The sequence below is a fragment of the Sinocyclocheilus rhinocerous genome, unplaced genomic scaffold (genome assembly GCF_001515625.1).
Source record: "Sinocyclocheilus rhinocerous isolate Xijiao unplaced genomic scaffold, SAMN03320098_v1.1 scaffold4019, whole genome shotgun sequence".
In the NCBI taxonomy this organism is placed as follows: domain Eukaryota; kingdom Metazoa; phylum Chordata; class Actinopteri; order Cypriniformes; family Cyprinidae; genus Sinocyclocheilus; species Sinocyclocheilus rhinocerous.
Genome location: NW_015661870.1, coordinates 176,703 through 193,387, shown reverse-complemented (window position 1 = coordinate 193,387; position 16,685 = coordinate 176,703). Strand labels below are relative to the sequence as shown.

At 37.8% G+C, this 16,685-nt stretch overlaps 1 protein-coding gene across 2 annotated transcripts in view; it reads right to left on the bottom strand.

Moving 5' to 3' along the window:
• Positions 1-3,600: 3,600 nt before the first annotated feature.
• ppp2r5eb (protein phosphatase 2, regulatory subunit B', epsilon isoform b) overlaps positions 3,601-16,685 on the bottom strand; it is a 31,263-nt gene continuing 18,178 nt past the window's right edge. Inside the window, exons 3-15 of one of the 2 annotated variants that reach the window (XM_016536239.1) lie at positions 11,074-11,270; positions 9,866-9,967; positions 9,260-9,352; positions 9,020-9,150; positions 8,878-8,937; positions 7,577-7,685; positions 7,426-7,479; positions 7,296-7,346; positions 7,027-7,146; positions 6,664-6,791; positions 5,682-5,783; positions 5,513-5,554; positions 3,601-4,738 (exon numbers count right to left, since the gene is read on the bottom strand). In XM_016536239.1, the coding sequence (XP_016391725.1) occupies positions 4,681-4,738; positions 5,513-5,554; positions 5,682-5,783; positions 6,664-6,791; positions 7,027-7,146; positions 7,296-7,346; positions 7,426-7,479; positions 7,577-7,685; positions 8,878-8,937; positions 9,020-9,150; positions 9,260-9,352; positions 9,866-9,967; positions 11,074-11,270 (1,247 nt within the window). In that variant the 3' untranslated portion in view covers positions 3,601-4,680. Of the gene's footprint in view, positions 4,739-4,758; positions 5,555-5,681; positions 5,784-6,663; positions 6,792-7,026; positions 7,147-7,295; positions 7,347-7,425; positions 7,480-7,576; positions 7,686-8,877; positions 8,938-9,019; positions 9,151-9,259; positions 9,353-9,865; positions 9,968-11,073; positions 11,271-16,685 lie in introns of those variants that run through there. The other variant, XM_016536238.1, reaches the window with a different exon arrangement.

Genomic DNA, 16,685 nt, shown 5'->3' with positions numbered 1-16,685 from the left:
GATGGACTTTTTCACTGGAGGAAGCATTATTATGGATTATGGACCTGATTTTGGTTAGAAGTGATGGTTTAAAGGTAAAATTATGGATTTTTTTTTTGCTTCACAAGATGTTAATCGATGAACTTGAATCGTGTGGATTAATTATTTTGATGTTTTTAGCAGTTGTTTGGACTCTCATTCTGACGGCACCCATTCACTGCACAGGATCCATTGGTGAGAAAGTGATGTAATGCTAAATTTCACCAAACCTATTCTCATAATGAAACATCTACATCTTGGATGGGCTGAGGGTGAGTAAATTTTCAGCAAAAAATAGTTTTGGGTGAACTATTAATTTAATGAAGAAAGCAAAAACAAACAAAAAAAAACTTACCTGTTAAGGGACAAACCTGTGATTTTACCATAAATTTTGACATATTCCAAAATTGGTCCTGAAACAAAAGTAGTGTCGATCAGATTTTAGCATTAGTGGGTTATTATTATTTGTTTGACAAGTTACTCTAGGATAATCAATAGATGCTGAACCAAGAATATGTCCTACCTGGGAATATCAGTCACTGAAGGGACGCTGCTCTCTTGGTGCAAACTCTGTTGACCTTTAGGACATTCAAATAAGGCAAACACTCAAAAAAGCAATAACTGTATGTTATGGTTCCGGATATGAGATCATTCTTGATGGTGTCCCAGTCTCCATGACACACTAACTGTGGCGCATCTTACACAATCACTGGGATAAAACCTAAACACAGACTGTAAAATGGGTGAATTTATAAGAAAAGGCAATTTCACACTTGAGAAACAAGGACTGTGTGACATTTGTGACCTGAATATAATCCAATTATCACAGGCCTAAATTTTAAAATCACTTTCAACCAGATTTAAAGTACATGGATATAAAGTAAGATCCCAAAATGCATGGGTTTGATTACACATTAAATGTAAAAAACATCAGTAAAACAAATCATGCAAGTCTTATTTAATTTGTAAGATCCTTACAATCTAAGCATCAATATTCCAATAGCAATACACTCTTTAAGCACATATTACCAATATTATTTGGAATACGTGCTTCCTTAATCAGTTATGCAAATAATTTTCTGATTCAGATTCTGAAAGACTTTGCCAACCTCATGTTACTCTTTATATCTTTTTTTCCCTCCGGAATCGTCTCTTAAATTCACAGGGCTCTAGACAGCTTTCAGGGTTAGTAAAGATTTTAAAAAGACCTTAATCGAGTCCCAGATAACTTTTCCTATAAGGATCTAAAACACTCCATGGCCCAAGGTTACATAACTAGTGAATTTGAGTAAACCAGAAAAATGCATGCAATCTGCACATTTCTGGCTATGGAGGAAAAATGAACTAGTTCATACAACGACAAATAAATCATGACAATCATTTTACTCATCCATCATGTTGACTGTGACCAAATGTAGTGAGAAATTACTGAATTTAGTGAACAAGTATTTTTAAATTCTAAAAAACACACATTCTCATCCAGTCTAAGCTGGCTTGATGGTCTTAGCTGGTTTACACTGGTCTCCCAGACTGAGTTGTTGTTCACAGTTTAGCTTGTTAATATGCTGTTACCATGCCCAAAACCTTTTAAAACCACAAAACAGGCTCAGGCTGGGAGATCAACTAAAGTCAGAGAGGTTTAAACTTATTTTTTTCTTTAACAGAGATATAATCAATGGAAAGGAGTTATTAGTTAAAGTAGGAGTTACATTGGAAGCTCCCCTTCTCCCAATGATTAAGACTGACAAAGATTTTGCTGCATTTTAAACTGGTTTACTTAAACATTTAAAAGAGTCCACTAGTGTCTCATTGCAGATGTTAAGGAGAGAGGGAATGCATTCTTTTGAACTTAGCGGTGATGTGTCCCGACCATGACTGGGGGACCCACCATTATAATCACTGGAGGAAATTTGACTTTTAGAGGAGAGAAAAAAATCCACAGAAAGAAATCACAGGTTTGGGACAACATAAGGGTGAAATAACATTCATTTCTGGATGAAGTCTCTCTTTAAGAACATTTCTTCTTTCAAAAAAGTACTGCTATTCTTGTTTCCAAGGGTGATGTTAATTAAAGCAAGCAGTCACCCAAGTATACCCTTACTTCCTATCCCCCTTCCAAGTATGATCTGACAGGTTAATGCTCAAACTGAAAGAATAAAGTCTGCATATGTCTTAAGTACATATATACCTGCCAATTTCAGAGCAGCTCTGAATCCTTTAACCCCTCGGGAAAAATCCTGCCAGATCCTGCAAGCTCACACTTTAACATGCAAACCATTAGGAAAAACAAGATCGACCTGCATCTAAAGACTACATGCGCAAAGGTTGAGACGAGTTTAAGATGCACACCCAATGTTTTCCACAAAAGCAAAAGTATGGTGAGCTGGTTTGAAATTTTTTTTAATGTTGAGCTCTGCTGCACTCTTGTGGAAGAATTTGGTACTTGCGAGTAGAGGGCTGAATTTACACACACACAAACTACACATTGTCCTATAAACAATTAGTCAATCACACTTAAAGTAATAGGTCAGCTGAAAAAGAACACACTCTTATTTATTCACCCTCTAGTCATTCCAAATCCAAGCTATGCAGTGTTTTTACCCTGCAGAAAACTTTTTGAAGAACTGTTACAAAGATTTTGCAACAAAATGGTATTCATAGTGGCCAGGCGTCTAAAAAAATAAATAAAAGAGTAATGACAAATGTTTCTGTTCTCACAGGAGTTAACCAAATAATTGACTTGTGGTTGAGTGTGTAAAGAACTATTCAGACTGATTCAAATAGGTGTTCACTAATAATTCATGAGTCTTTTTGATTAATTCATTAGACCAGATCATGAGTCATTCATGACAGTTTGTGACAGTAGCAGTTTGAGTTGAACTTACTTGTTGGTTAAGTAAGTAACTAATCATTCTTACTGATTCAAACCGATAACACACAAGTTTACCAATGAATCTTGAATCTTTTTGAACAATTAATTACAAGAACTGGTTTACAAAAGCCATTCGTTATGCTTAGTAAGACTCGTTGCGATTGCCATTCTGATTCAGTTCAGTCTGGGAACCAATTGTTCTTTGTGAAGCCGATTCACTGAAACTTAAAAGAATAGATCAATTAACAGAACCAAAGGCCATGAAAATTATTCAGTTTTAGTACTTTAGAAAACAAATCTGAACCATTTCATGATTTTCAGCTGCAATAATGCCCAAGTTTTCACATGGCTTTGGTGCCCAATACAGATACCTCTCCTACAGATACACTTTCATCCGCTCACACACGCCACAAATAAGGCAAATGTGCATTTCATCTTTATCACAAAACAGGTTTAATTTAATATCTCTTTATTTTTTAAAATAATTAAACATTTGTATTTATCCGACCCTTTTTAACTTTTGTAATTGTTTGATTTCTGGGGCTTTCTAAAGCACAGGTTCAATTCTGACAAAGTTTACCACAGCATCAATCCTCCACAATCCCCCTCTCACTCCCCCCAAATCAGCAACTAAGTAAAAAAAAAGGAAGAGAGAACAAATTCCACTTGGTCAGAAGAAAAAAAACAAAACCAATTCCTGACAAAAAGTCAAATAAACCCAAAACAAATTAAAAGTGAAACCCAAGAAAGAAAGAAAAAAAAAAAAATCCCAAGAGGTTGTGTTCAATCTTTCCTCATCATATACTGGATTCTCCTAAAGAAAAATACGCTAAAGGTTCTACTAGATACAGAGTATCAAAGTACTGCATTCAGATACAGTATACAGGTACTTAACACTGTAAGAAACTCCCTCACACACTCGAATGCAGAATGTGTGTGTGCACGTGCAGTTCGAGTTCTCATGACAAGCATCTCCGGTTTTGCTGCTGGAATTCTGGACACCCGCTCCGATGTGTGTGTGTGTGTGTTTGTCCCATTTACTGGTACCAGTACCGGACTGGTGCTAGAGTCCAAACGAGTGTACAGGGCGGCACATTTGGACAGAAAAAGAACGAAAAGGGGGGAAAGCAAGAGCTGGTGCGTATTTATGACTTCCTCTTCTTTGCTGGTTACTGCATAGTGTCCTTTTGCGTCTCCTCAAGACGTCTACAATCCAGACCCACTGCGTTTATCCAGATGTTAACGAATAAACAAAGGTCAAGGGTAGACTACTCTGCTTTCAGATATTCAGGACACACAGGTGGCGAATGTTGATCCAATTCAAAAACAGAAAGAGGGAAGAGTAAGGTACATAGAGAAGGGGGCAGGTGAGGAAAGAGAGAGAATTGGGCTGGTGTTGTTCAGTAAGGATGGCCGAGGTATGTCAGATCAGTGGGATGAGATTCTCTGTTTGTTTGTTTGATTTTCTTAACAGCAGTCATTCATTTCAGTCCTACTGTCTGTTCAAAGTCCTTCCCCCTCCAGTGCGGGTTTCTCTTGTTTTTGTTTTTTGCTTATTTAAATTTTTTAATTTCCTTTTCTAGTCACGTTCTTTTTCTGCATAATATTTTTAATGGGGGGAAAAAATAAGATAAAATAAAGTTATTTACAGTGCTTTTGAAATAATGAGACTGACGAGGTGAATCTACGGTAAAGTAAATCGCACAAATACAGAAAGGAAAAAAATGTGGCCAACGTTCCGAGCGCGTGTTGGAGGCGTTGGGAAAAAGCGGTCCGGGAGAGGCGCGTCGTTAAGTGGGAATAATTCCGTCGCTCTGGAGGCTTCTCTTTAACTCCAGATCCTCCAACCTCTTCCACAGCGGCGGCACATTTGGACAGAAAAAGAACGAAAAGGGGGGAAAGCAAGAGCTGGTGCGTATTTATGACTTCCTCTTCTTTGCTGGTTACTGCATAGTGTCCTTTTGCGTCTCCTCAAGACGTCTACAATCCAGACCCACTGCGTTTATCCAGATGTTAACGAATAAACAAAGGTCAAGGGTAGACTACTCTGCTTTCAGATATTCAGGACACACAGGTGGCGAATGTTGATCCAATTCAAAAACAGAAAGAGGGAAGAGTAAGGTACATAGAGAAGGGGGCAGGTGAGGAAAGAGAGAGAATTGGGCTGGTGTTGTTCAGTAAGGATGGCCGAGGTATGTCAGATCAGTGGGATGAGATTCTCTGTTTGTTTGTTTGATTTTCTTAACAGCAGTCATTCATTTCAGTCCTACTGTCTGTTCAAAGTCCTTCCCCCTCCAGTGCGGGTTTCTCTTGTTTTTGTTTTTTGCTTATTTAAATTTTTTTATTTCCTTTTCTAGTCACGTTCTTTTTCTGCATAATATTTTTAATGGGGGGAAAAAATAAGATAAAATAAAGTTATTTACAGTGCTTTTGAAATAATGAGACTGACGAGGTGAATCTACGGTAAAGTAAATCGCACAAATACAGAAAGGAAAAAAATGTGGCCAACGTTCCGAGCGCGTGTTGGAGGCGTTGGGAAAAAGCGGTCCGGGAGAGGCGCGTCGTTAAGTGGGAATAATTCCGTCGCTCTGGAGGCTTCTCTTTAACTCCAGATCCTCCAACCTCTTCCACAGCTCCTCTCTCTCCTTCTCTTTTTTCTTCTCTCTGAGGAATGACAGAATGAACAAAAAAGCTAATAAATATGAGGTATATTTAACACCGCATGCATAAGCAGCATAGAAGTGAAACAACTACGTGTCACGAAAGTAATGAATACAAAAAAACAGCTCACCTCTGACGATCTGACTTGTAAGTGGATGTGAGTTCATCAAACAAAGTGCTGTTCATTTCCATGAAGGCCTTCAGAACATTATAGACTAAAGCTACTATGGCCCTGAAAGCAAAAAAAGAGAACGAATTAGAATTAAGCATGATTGGACAGGAAATGATTAATCCAGTTAACGCTGGACAGTGAGGACAATGCTGTGTTGTGTATATCACATACAAATTAGGGCTGCACAATTAATCGAATTTCTAATCGCAATTACAATTATGGATGCCACAATTACGTAATCGTTCAAAGCGGCAATTAATCGTTCAAAGTCCACTTATGTTATTCTGCTTGCTTAAGATGCTTTTTCTTTCGACAATGCTTTTCGACATAACCTTGTGTGTATTTGACAGTTAACATTAAAGGGTTACTCCACCCCAAAATGAAAATTTTGTCATTAATTACTCACCCTCATGTCGTTCCAAACCCGTAAGACCTCCGTTCATCTTCGGAACACAAATTAAGATATATTTGATGCATTCTGAGAGATCTCTGACCCTCCCATAGACAGCAATGTAAAATCAAAATAAAGAGCCAACTCTCTGTGTACTCGTTTCATGTGTGTACGCTCAGAATAATAATTTAAAAAAATTATTGAAAAAAGAAAAAAAGACCGGACCCCAAACATTTGAACAATAGTGTATAAATTGGACTGAACAGTCACTTTTACACATAAAACCTGTTAAACGAACATAAAACTAACTACTCCATTAAAATAAACAAATCTGATCCGTACAGTGTATATTTAATAATTTTAAATTTATACATTAAATTTGATAAAATTTGTATTTGTCTTCACAGATAGTGTCCTGAGATGGATAGGAAATAGAAGAAAAATCAATGAATGTGATTGGGACAAAAGAAGCCCTATTAAACTATTTTATAGGCTCAGAGATTGCAGTGGTGTTGTTAAATACATCAGAAGAGTGTAGGCTTGACTCACGGGTTCCAGTGTTCTTTGGAGATCCGGTACAGACTTGTGAACATTATAGGAAGAATCACATTAGAGTTCTCCTCAATCAGACTCATGATGTACTCATTATTCCAGTAGTACAGAGCTCTCTCAGCCACCTGGAACACATACACAAAATTTGAACACTTTCTAAGTTCATAATAGGATGCATAATTTATTTGTATTGTCAATTGCTGCATGCATTTAAAAGCTGTTTCCTTTAAAATGCAAAACTGTGGTGAGAATCGGCCTGTCCTTCAAGACTCAGAAAAACTAAAAATTGTTTATTCTGGCTGCATAACTACAATTGGACCGGTTTAATTAAGTCTTGGACTAGAGTGGATTTGTGCAGACCTGAAAATGAGGGCTGGAGACACATCTGGAGATCTGTTTGAAGAGAGGCTCCTGGATCTTCACAAACTGCGTAGGCTCAATCACATCCAGAATCTCCTCCAACTCTCCTAGGAACATGACCTACACACACATCAATGCAGACAATCAGAGAAGCGGATATAGAACATCAGTGAATGCATCCTAAAACGTCATCAACGCTGCCCTGAAATCATGGCTGATCAACCTCATGCTGTGAATTAGCTCTATTCAGGAGACCGCATCTATCTTACCTCTTTCTGACTGCAGGTTTTAGGCCAGAATTTCAGCAGACCTCTGATAACCTGTTGGAGGGAGAAAAAACAGGACTCTGATGAAGTAAATGGACAAAAAAAGAGATGATTAGTGAAAAACTGCACTTACTGGTTCTGTTAATGCAGGGTCTTTCTCTAGGAACTGTACAATACAATATGCCAGCTGCAAAAACAACAGTAATGTCACTGACAGAATTAACACTGCAGGAAGTGAACACACACAGGACTCATCTGAATGTTTTCACACAAACGGGCAATACCTGTGCATGGAAAAGTGAGAGGCTCCTGACGGTGTGAAGAGGAATCAAAACTTTCACCAGAAACTGTTTGTGCTCGGCCTTCAGTGGCAGAGCGAAGCCATTGATGATGCTGACAGGAGACAAACACAACTTTCACGAACAGCATTCTGGGATTGCTAAACCTTGAATTCATTGCTAAAGTCAGAACAATGCAAAACTCATCAGGGGCTTCCTGGTAATATAATCATATTTCATGGAAACTGGTATAAGCTCCAGTTCTGAGTTTTTAGAAGCAAGCACGTCAAAAGCTGCAGCGGATGATCTTCAGTGAATTTAATTGCAGTCTGCCGCTCACAAAATGCTTTCATCTGGCCAAGATCTGTAATATTGTATGGATATTGATACTATTTTTATGACGCTTTACAGCTCCTGTAGACTATATGCTTTTTCTGTATGGAAACTAATGCTTGTCACACAAAAACAAGAAGGTGAATAAAAACTATATTTTCAGAAGAAACTTCTCTTTAAGAATGGTTAGATGATCTCATATCTTATGCAAAAGAAAATCCCAACTGTTAATTGCAATTATGTAATTATGTTAAGTGACTGAAATAATTTAAATAGCAAACTGTATGAATGGCGTGACTTTTTGTCTTAAGCGCAAACCCTGCCCTGAAGCCATTTCTAAAGATTTCATTGGTCATGTCAATGACAGTGCTAATTGTCTACACAACTCTGAGGAAAAATAAAAAAATTCAAACACTAAACCATAATTAGTGGAACATTCTAATAGATATAGTTGCTGTTTTTCCCGTTAAGCTCCATCCATGTTTTTTTACCTCGTAACCAATAAAATCAGCTGCGAGGTGGAATTTGACTTGTTTGGGGAATATATATATATATATACACACATATATATATATATATATATTAGTGCTGTCAAACGATTAATCGCGATTAATCGCATCCAAAATAAAAGTTTTTGTTTACATAATATATGCGTGTGTACTGTGTATATTTATTATGTATATATAAATACACACATACACGCATGTATATATTTCAGAAAAATGTTATGAAATATATGTATATACAATATAAATTATATGAATATGTATGTAAATATTTTCAAAATATAAACTATGTCTGTGTATTTATATATACATAATAAATATACACACGCATATATTATGTAAACAACAACTTTTATTTTGGATGCATATATATATATATATATATATATTTCACACACATACATGGCCATCTATATAAGCTTAGCAGTTAAGAAAATTACATTGTGACTTTAAACAAATACAACTCACCTTCCCAAAATCTCCAACAATTCTGCGACTCCATTGAAGTGCTCAGTTTCATAAACAAAACTAAGAACAAGAGAGACAGCGATGAATGCTTGCGCTTTATTTGTGCATTTGCAAATATTATGTAAACCGTCTTATCCCTCACCGTAGAAAAATATTATTAATTTGTTTTCGTATAAAAGCTCTTAGTCCCAGGAATTTTCCATAGATTCTGTGTAAGACTGTCTTCAGGTAATCTCTCTCCCGCGGGTCCTCGCTGTCAAACAACTCCAGCAGCTGACAGGACAACAGATGGGCACAGCACACAAAAAAGAAGGGGAAAAAAAGATGATGAGCAAACAAACACTAGTGAAAAACGAAGGGATTTTTAAAAGAACATCCTCACCTGTAAGACAAATTTCTGGTCTATGTACTTTTTGGCAATGCTGGGTTGAAACTCCTGGCTCTCCAAAAAACGAATGAAGAACTCATATACCAGCTGAAAAGAGAAAAGAATGAGAGAGTTATTATTTCGAGGAGTTCTTTGAACTCAGCATGCATGCAAAGAAAGGTAAAAGGTCATGGTTCAGTTGAGGTCACATTCACAGGACACACTGCTACTGCCATCAGGGGTCGTTGCAATTATAACAGGTCGGGGAAAAAAAAGACAAGGATCACATGTCTGGGAATGTGGCTTTCATTATTGGACTCTTTTTAGATGAAGTAGACGAAAGCAGGGATTAATAACTAAACAAAAGAGACGTTTTACCAGGAAGATTCTCCTTGAGATATAATGCATCTCATTTCTAAAGGAGTCCTGGAAGCATACAGTGAGTACACACACACACACACACACACACAGAGTGTGTGTACAAACCCTCAAAAATACACACACAGACAAACATGCTGAAACAAATAAAATAGACAGGAGCTCTACACAAGGAAAGAGGGACCAGAGTATACAACAATATTCTCAAGAACCTCTACTGCATACACACACACACACACTCACCTGTAAATGTGGCCACGAGGCCTCTAGAGTGGGTTCATCCTCCTCTGGGTCAAACTCATTACTTTCACTAGGCGGAAGAGTTCGGAATATATTATAGGACACCTGAAAAAAAAAAAAAAAAAGATGTAATATAACCATAAAAACTGCTGAATCAAATATTACAGACCATTCAATGACTGTCTGAAGACAAGCTTTCTTGAAATTTCAAGCTCTAATCAGATTGACTTTATGCAACTTCTGGGAATCAGGGTGCACAGGTTTGTAATGTATCACTCAACCTGGCTGGAGCATGTGTATGTGTAAGCTGTTTTAGGTGAACATTATTTTCGATTTATTTTTGCATAAAATGCATGTTCATTTAATTTGAGCACTTTTGTGTATTGGTATGTCTCTTTAGCAATTATTAAATTGCATTGGGTATATCAGCAATTTATTATATTAGCCATCTTGATCATTAAATACTACCATATCAGTCAACCATAATTTAAAAAGCTATTCAGTGTTTCAAGGCACTAACTGTCTTTAAAATAATCCTAATTTACTGCTTTTGAACGGATGAAAAATTCTGACAAAAGAATGAGTCTTTAAAACCATTTTCAGACACTAGAACATCATCTGAATGAGCTATAAATTAATTCTGCTGCATGCCAGTCTATTACTGTGCTATCACTGATTTCAGATTTACATTACTGTTCAACGTTTGAGATTTTTTTTTTTTTTTTGAAAGACATTAATACTTTTATTTAGGAGGAATGCATTAAATTTATCAAAAGTGACATTAAAGACATTTATAATGTTACAGAATATTTCTGTATTAAATAAATACAATCTTTTGAACTTTGTTCATGGAAAATCCTTAAAAACATTCACCAAGAAGGAAGGAAGAAAAAGAACATTGATAAGAAATGCTTCTTGATCAGCAAATCAGCATATTAGAATGATTTCTGAAGGATCCTGTGACACTGAAGACTGGAGTACAGGCTGCTGAAAATTCAGCTTTGCCATCACAGAAATAAAATTGCATTTTTAAAATACATTCAAACGTTTTTTAATTGTAATAATATTCCACAATATTACTGTTGCTAGTCAGAAGTCTGACTCTGAAAGGCTACACTGATTATTGAAAAAGAAATTCACATTATACCATTTAGAAAATGTATGAATCGTGCTGCCCACATTTAGCTGACTCTATATGTGTTTTCACTCACCATTTTGACGACCTCTGGGTAGGCCTGTTCTGTGAGGTATCCTCGGCTGACTGTGACATAATCGACGAGCTCGTTGAGGGTTGAGCGCTTGTATTCTTTCATCTTCAGGTCTGACAGAGTGTCCATGAAATCAAACACAGCACAACACTGCTGAAGTTTCTTCAGGAACAACTCCGGCTGCTCCTGAGCAGAGACGTCTGTGCACAAACAAACACACACATATGAGAAAAAGCTCAAAAATGCTCTGCTGAAACTTCACTTTGTGATGGGTGTGTTCACAATAGCACTTAAGTAGAAGGTTCAGGGTGTACTTCCATATATACAAACGCCATCTGACCAGCCTGAGAGAAAAACTAATAATGGGATTCATTTTAGTAGAGTGTAAAGTCAGTAAACACATGCCAAACAAGACAAAAGATCCCATATCTCGCTTAATAAACAGAGGAAAGATTTGAGGACGTAAAAATCACACTAGGTCATCAGACGTCACAACGGGCAGTTTTCCATTATCCAAGAACTGCAAAGGACTTGGATATGTAAACTAATCAGTGGGCAGCACAGGAAAGGGCAAGAAACCTAAACTTCCCAGAGTTCAAATTCAGAACTAATTTGCTGACTTAACTGCATACATGATGGCAGAACGCGGATTTAGAAGCAAATCTATGCTGTGGACCCACTAATTTGGTTCACCTAACAGATAGCCTTTAAACAATCACCATCATAATAGCAATGACAATAAAAACACCCAACGAAATTGTTTGAGGAGCAATTTCTGAGTTGATGTATCTCCTGTTGAACAGGTAGCTGGGGTTTGACAAAGGACTTTTAAAAAAAGCTTAGTTTTAACAACTCTTCACAGTTCAGTTTTAAATTCACAACCAAACTTAGCAAATTATACACTTTAAAAATAAATTTCAATCACTTTGGAACTAGGGCTGGGCCAAAATATTGTCACGATTTTTCATGAAAAAATGATCAGATTAAACGGTTAGCTAGGCATGTGCCGGTATCAGATTTCCATGCTGCGATTAATTGATTACGGTTTTATCACGGTATACGGTATTATCACGGTGTTCAATTATATAAATAAAGGTTGAAAATATAAATCAACTTCAGTGTTGTCCTTTTAATAACAACTTTAATTATTTTAAATAATAAAGAGTACCTCAAACATTTAAATACAAATAAATATAAAGAAAACAACACACAGTAATGATGTATAAAGTGAGCAATTGTATCAAACAGAATAAAGTGCAAACTGCAAAAGAACAACTTTTGTTAACTGCTTTTAAATATATTTAAAAGTAATAGAACTATAAAGTGTCAACAATAAACATTTTCAACCGATTCCTGGTATCTTCTGGGTATTCCTTCTGAGCTGTCATGTTTTAGTCCTTCAGATTAAAGTGCAAAAATGTGAGCATGTTCACTTTTTCTGGCTTGAGCTTTGCATGGTGAGGTGAGAGGATGTGTCCACTGGCACTAAATACCCTCTCTGAAGGAACACTTGTTGCGGGTATGCAGAGAAACTTCTGAGCAACGGTAGCTAGATGAGGTAGCTCTTCAGCATGCAGACCACCACTGCAATGGATCTGCCTCTGATTTTATTACTGGCACAGAAAGATACACTTTTACCTCTGCTTCAATCTTTGACTTCAGGCTCAGGGTGCTGCTGCCTTCACCCTCCTCTGCCCTCTGTTGCCTTGTGGAGGTGATTTTGTTGAGGAGGGAGGCCAAGCTTTGGCGCTGTTTTTCAGAGGTGGGGATGGGGGAGGTTGTGCTGGTTTGCTCTGTCTGGGCAGCTCCCTCACTCAGTGTTGTCATCTCTGTCAGTTTTGAGGCTTCCTCAGTGCAGAAGTTGACTGGCTTCAAGGTCATCAGAAAAGCTTCCCTTAAACCGCGGATCAACAAAGCTTATCAAGTCCACCACCTTCTTTGCATCATCAGTGTATCTGGACTCGAGATCGGTCTTCATTAACCTCTTCAGGTCTTTGGTAAGGGCACGGTCTTCATTTTTCACATCAAGAATGTCTGAGATGATGTGACCAACTTCAGTGTTGTCCTTTTAATAACAACTTTAATTATTTTAAATAATAAAGAGTACCTCAAACATTTAAATACAAATAAATATAAAGAAAACAACACACAGTAATGATGTATAAAGTGAGCAATTGTATCAAACAGAATAAAGTGCAAACTGCAAAAGAACAACTTTTGTTAACTGCTTTTAAATATATTTAAAAGTAATAGAACTATAAAGTGTCAACAATAAACATTTTCAACCGATTCCTGGTATCTTCTGGGTATTCCTTCTGAGCTGTCATGTTTTAGTCCTTCAGATTAAAGTGCAAAAATGTGAGCATGTTCACTTTTTCTGGCTTGAGCTTTGCACGGTGAGGTGAGAGGATGTGTCCACTGGCACTAAATACCCTCTCTGAAGGAACACTTGTTGCGGGTATGCAGAGAAACTTCTGAGCAACGGTAGCTAGGTGAGGTAGCTCTTCAGCATGCAGACTCCACCACTGCAATGGATCTGCCTCTGATTTTATTACTGGCACAGAAAGATACACTTTTACCTCTGCTTCAATCTTTGACTTCAGGCTCAGGGTGCTGCTGCCTTCACCCTCCTCTGCCCTCTGTTGCCTTGTGGAGGTGATTTTGTTGAGGAGGGCGGCCAAGCTTTGGCGCTGTTTTTCAGAGGTGGGGATGGGGGAGGTTGTGCTGGTTTGCTCTGTCTGGGCAGCTCCCTCACTCAGTGTTGTCATCTCTGTCAGTTTTGAGGCTTCCTCAGTGCAGAAGTTGACTGTGGCTTCCAGGTCATCAGAAAAGCTTCCCTTAAACCGCGGATCAACAAAGCTTATCAAGTCCACCACCTTCTTTGCATCATCAGTGTATCTGGACTCGAGATCGGTCTTCATTAACCTCTTCAGGTCTTTGGTAAGGGCACGGTCTTCATTTTTCACATCAAGAATGTCTGAGATGATGTGACTTAACACCGGCTTCAGGGCTGACAGGCTTACTCTGCTCTCTGAAGGCAAAGCATCAGTGAAAGCACTGAGTGGATCAAGTATTTTTAAGACTTGCTCAATGACTGCAATACGTGCATCCTTTGGCATCAAATGCCATGCCCCTCTCTCAGTTGCCAGTACAGCACAGACTGCCTGCTGTTGTTCAATAAACCTCTGCAGCATTTTCTGAGTCGATCCCCATCGAGTGACTACATCATGGATGAGCAACCTCTGAGGGATGTTTAAGGCCTTTTGTTTATTTCTGAGTTCTCTTCTTCTCTTCCAGCTTCTTGAAAATCCCTGCACCAAATGTCGAGAAGCTCGGATTGCTGTGTCCACCCTCTGATTTTTCAGAGCTTTAGAAATGGCTAGATTCAAGTTGTGGCCAAAACATCCAAACCACTGGCAGGGGAAGGTGGTCTCACTCTCGAATGCCTTTTTCATGTTTGTAGCATTATCAGTTGTAACACTGACAAGACGCTCTTTGTTGATGCCCCACTCTTGCAACATGTTATCAAAAATAAATAAATAAAATAAAAATGTTCTCTGATATTGTCAGCAGTGTGGTCTTCTGGAAAGAACTGTGTTTCCAGGCAATTTGATTGAAGTTTCCAGTCTAAGAGGTAGTGGATGGTGAAGCTGATGTATGGATGTCCGCTTCCTCCACTGCTGGTCCACAGGTCAGTGGTTGCTGCATACCATTTTCCCTGGGCTATACGCTTGCCAACTTCCTCTTTTAGACTGTTGCACATTGAGCAGCATTAACTACACAGATCCGTTGTTCACTGACGAGCTGCGCAAAACCACGTTCATATTCGCGCGATTTTTTGCGCAGCTCGTCAGTGAACAACAGCTCTGTGTAGTTAATGCTGCTCAATGTGAAAGCACGCACGTGATGGAGATTTACCGCTGATTACAGAACCGGCTTTCTGACAAGATGCGCGTTAAATATCGCATGCGATTTATCGTGCAGCCCTACTAATGAGCGTTCTAAAAATCTAAATTTTGATTATATTTTTTCGCGGTATTTTAAAGTGCCCACGATAACAATATCGTGCATATTCATTACCGCAATTTATCGCATTACCGAAAACGGGCACATCTCTACGGTTAGCTCACCCAAAAATGGAAATAAGCCCATGTTTTACTCACCCTCAAGGCATCCTAGGTGTGTATGACTTTCTTCTTTCAGACGAAGCCAATCAGAGTTATATTAAAAATTGTCCCTGCTCTTCCAAGCTTTACAATGGCATGGATGGGCGTTTTTGTTCAGCAGTCCAAAAGTAGTCAAATAAAGCGCATCCATCCATATTAAAATGTGCCTCACACTAATTCATGGCCGATGTTTTGTTTTGTTCTCTCTCCGTCATTCCGCGTTCGTCACTAATCACCGGCGCGTGTGCTACGCATACGTCCTATGTCATCCGCTGGAACAGCTTCTGCCTACGACAGTTAACAGAAGTGAAAGAAAGGTGTTTATAACGTTTTAAATATGGATATTTTTCTTACAGAAACACATCAATTTGCTACAGGAGGCCTTTATTCACCCCCGGAGCCGTGTGAGGCACATTTTAATATGGATGCGCTTTATTTGACTACTTTTGGACTGTTGAACAAAAACACCTGCCCATGCCAATATAAAGCTTGGAAGAGCAAGGAAAATTTTTAATATAACTCCGATTGTTTTTGTCTGAAAGAAGAAAGTCATATACACCTAGGATGCCTTGAGGGTGAGTAAAACATGGACTAACTTTAATTTTTGGGAGAACTAACCCTTTAAAGGCGAGTGAAAACTTTCACGAGTGAAAGTTTTAGAAACCAGACATTGTAGTTTTAAACTACTCAGAACATGAAAATCACTTGTCATGATACAAATTTGCCCAAATGTGCAGTATGCAAAAGATCACACTGCGATGGGTACGTTATCCCACAATGCAATGTGCTCTACTTGACAATCCATTTTCAATGATAAACACAGCAGAAAAAGAGATGACGATTTATACAAACTTGAATTAAGATGCTAAGTAGGGCTGGGCGATATAGCTAAAAAAATGTATCAACGATATAATGTTTCATATCGTTCGGTATCGATAATTATTGCCATTTTTTATAATCTTTTTTAAAACAGAGCAATAGAAAAAAAAATTTACATTTAAGCACTGTATTTTTTAATTAACTCAATTTATTGAGACAAACAACAAATATTTTTTTGTTTTAAGAGTCAAATTTTTTTTTTTTATTAAACAAATATCTAATTTCTAATGTTTTATATAGGCCACAGGAGGGCGCAATGAGCAAAATAATGCAGCACATTAAATTGTCAACGCAAGGAAGTAACTGTCTATAAAAAAAACGTGCATTACGTCTAAATGAACTCATATATATCAAATATAATTTCGTAAATTGCATAAACAATTATGAACAAAACAGCATCACGTATTTATGCATTGCTTAATACAAACAGCCAAATCGCCCATCACACAGATTGCCTTTAAAAACATATGAGACGCGGTGAAAAGGAAAAACTTCCACAAAAATGTGCGACGTTTTTCTAAAAGTTTAAACTGTTTTAACTTTGCATGGCTACATCTCTTGTGTGAGACG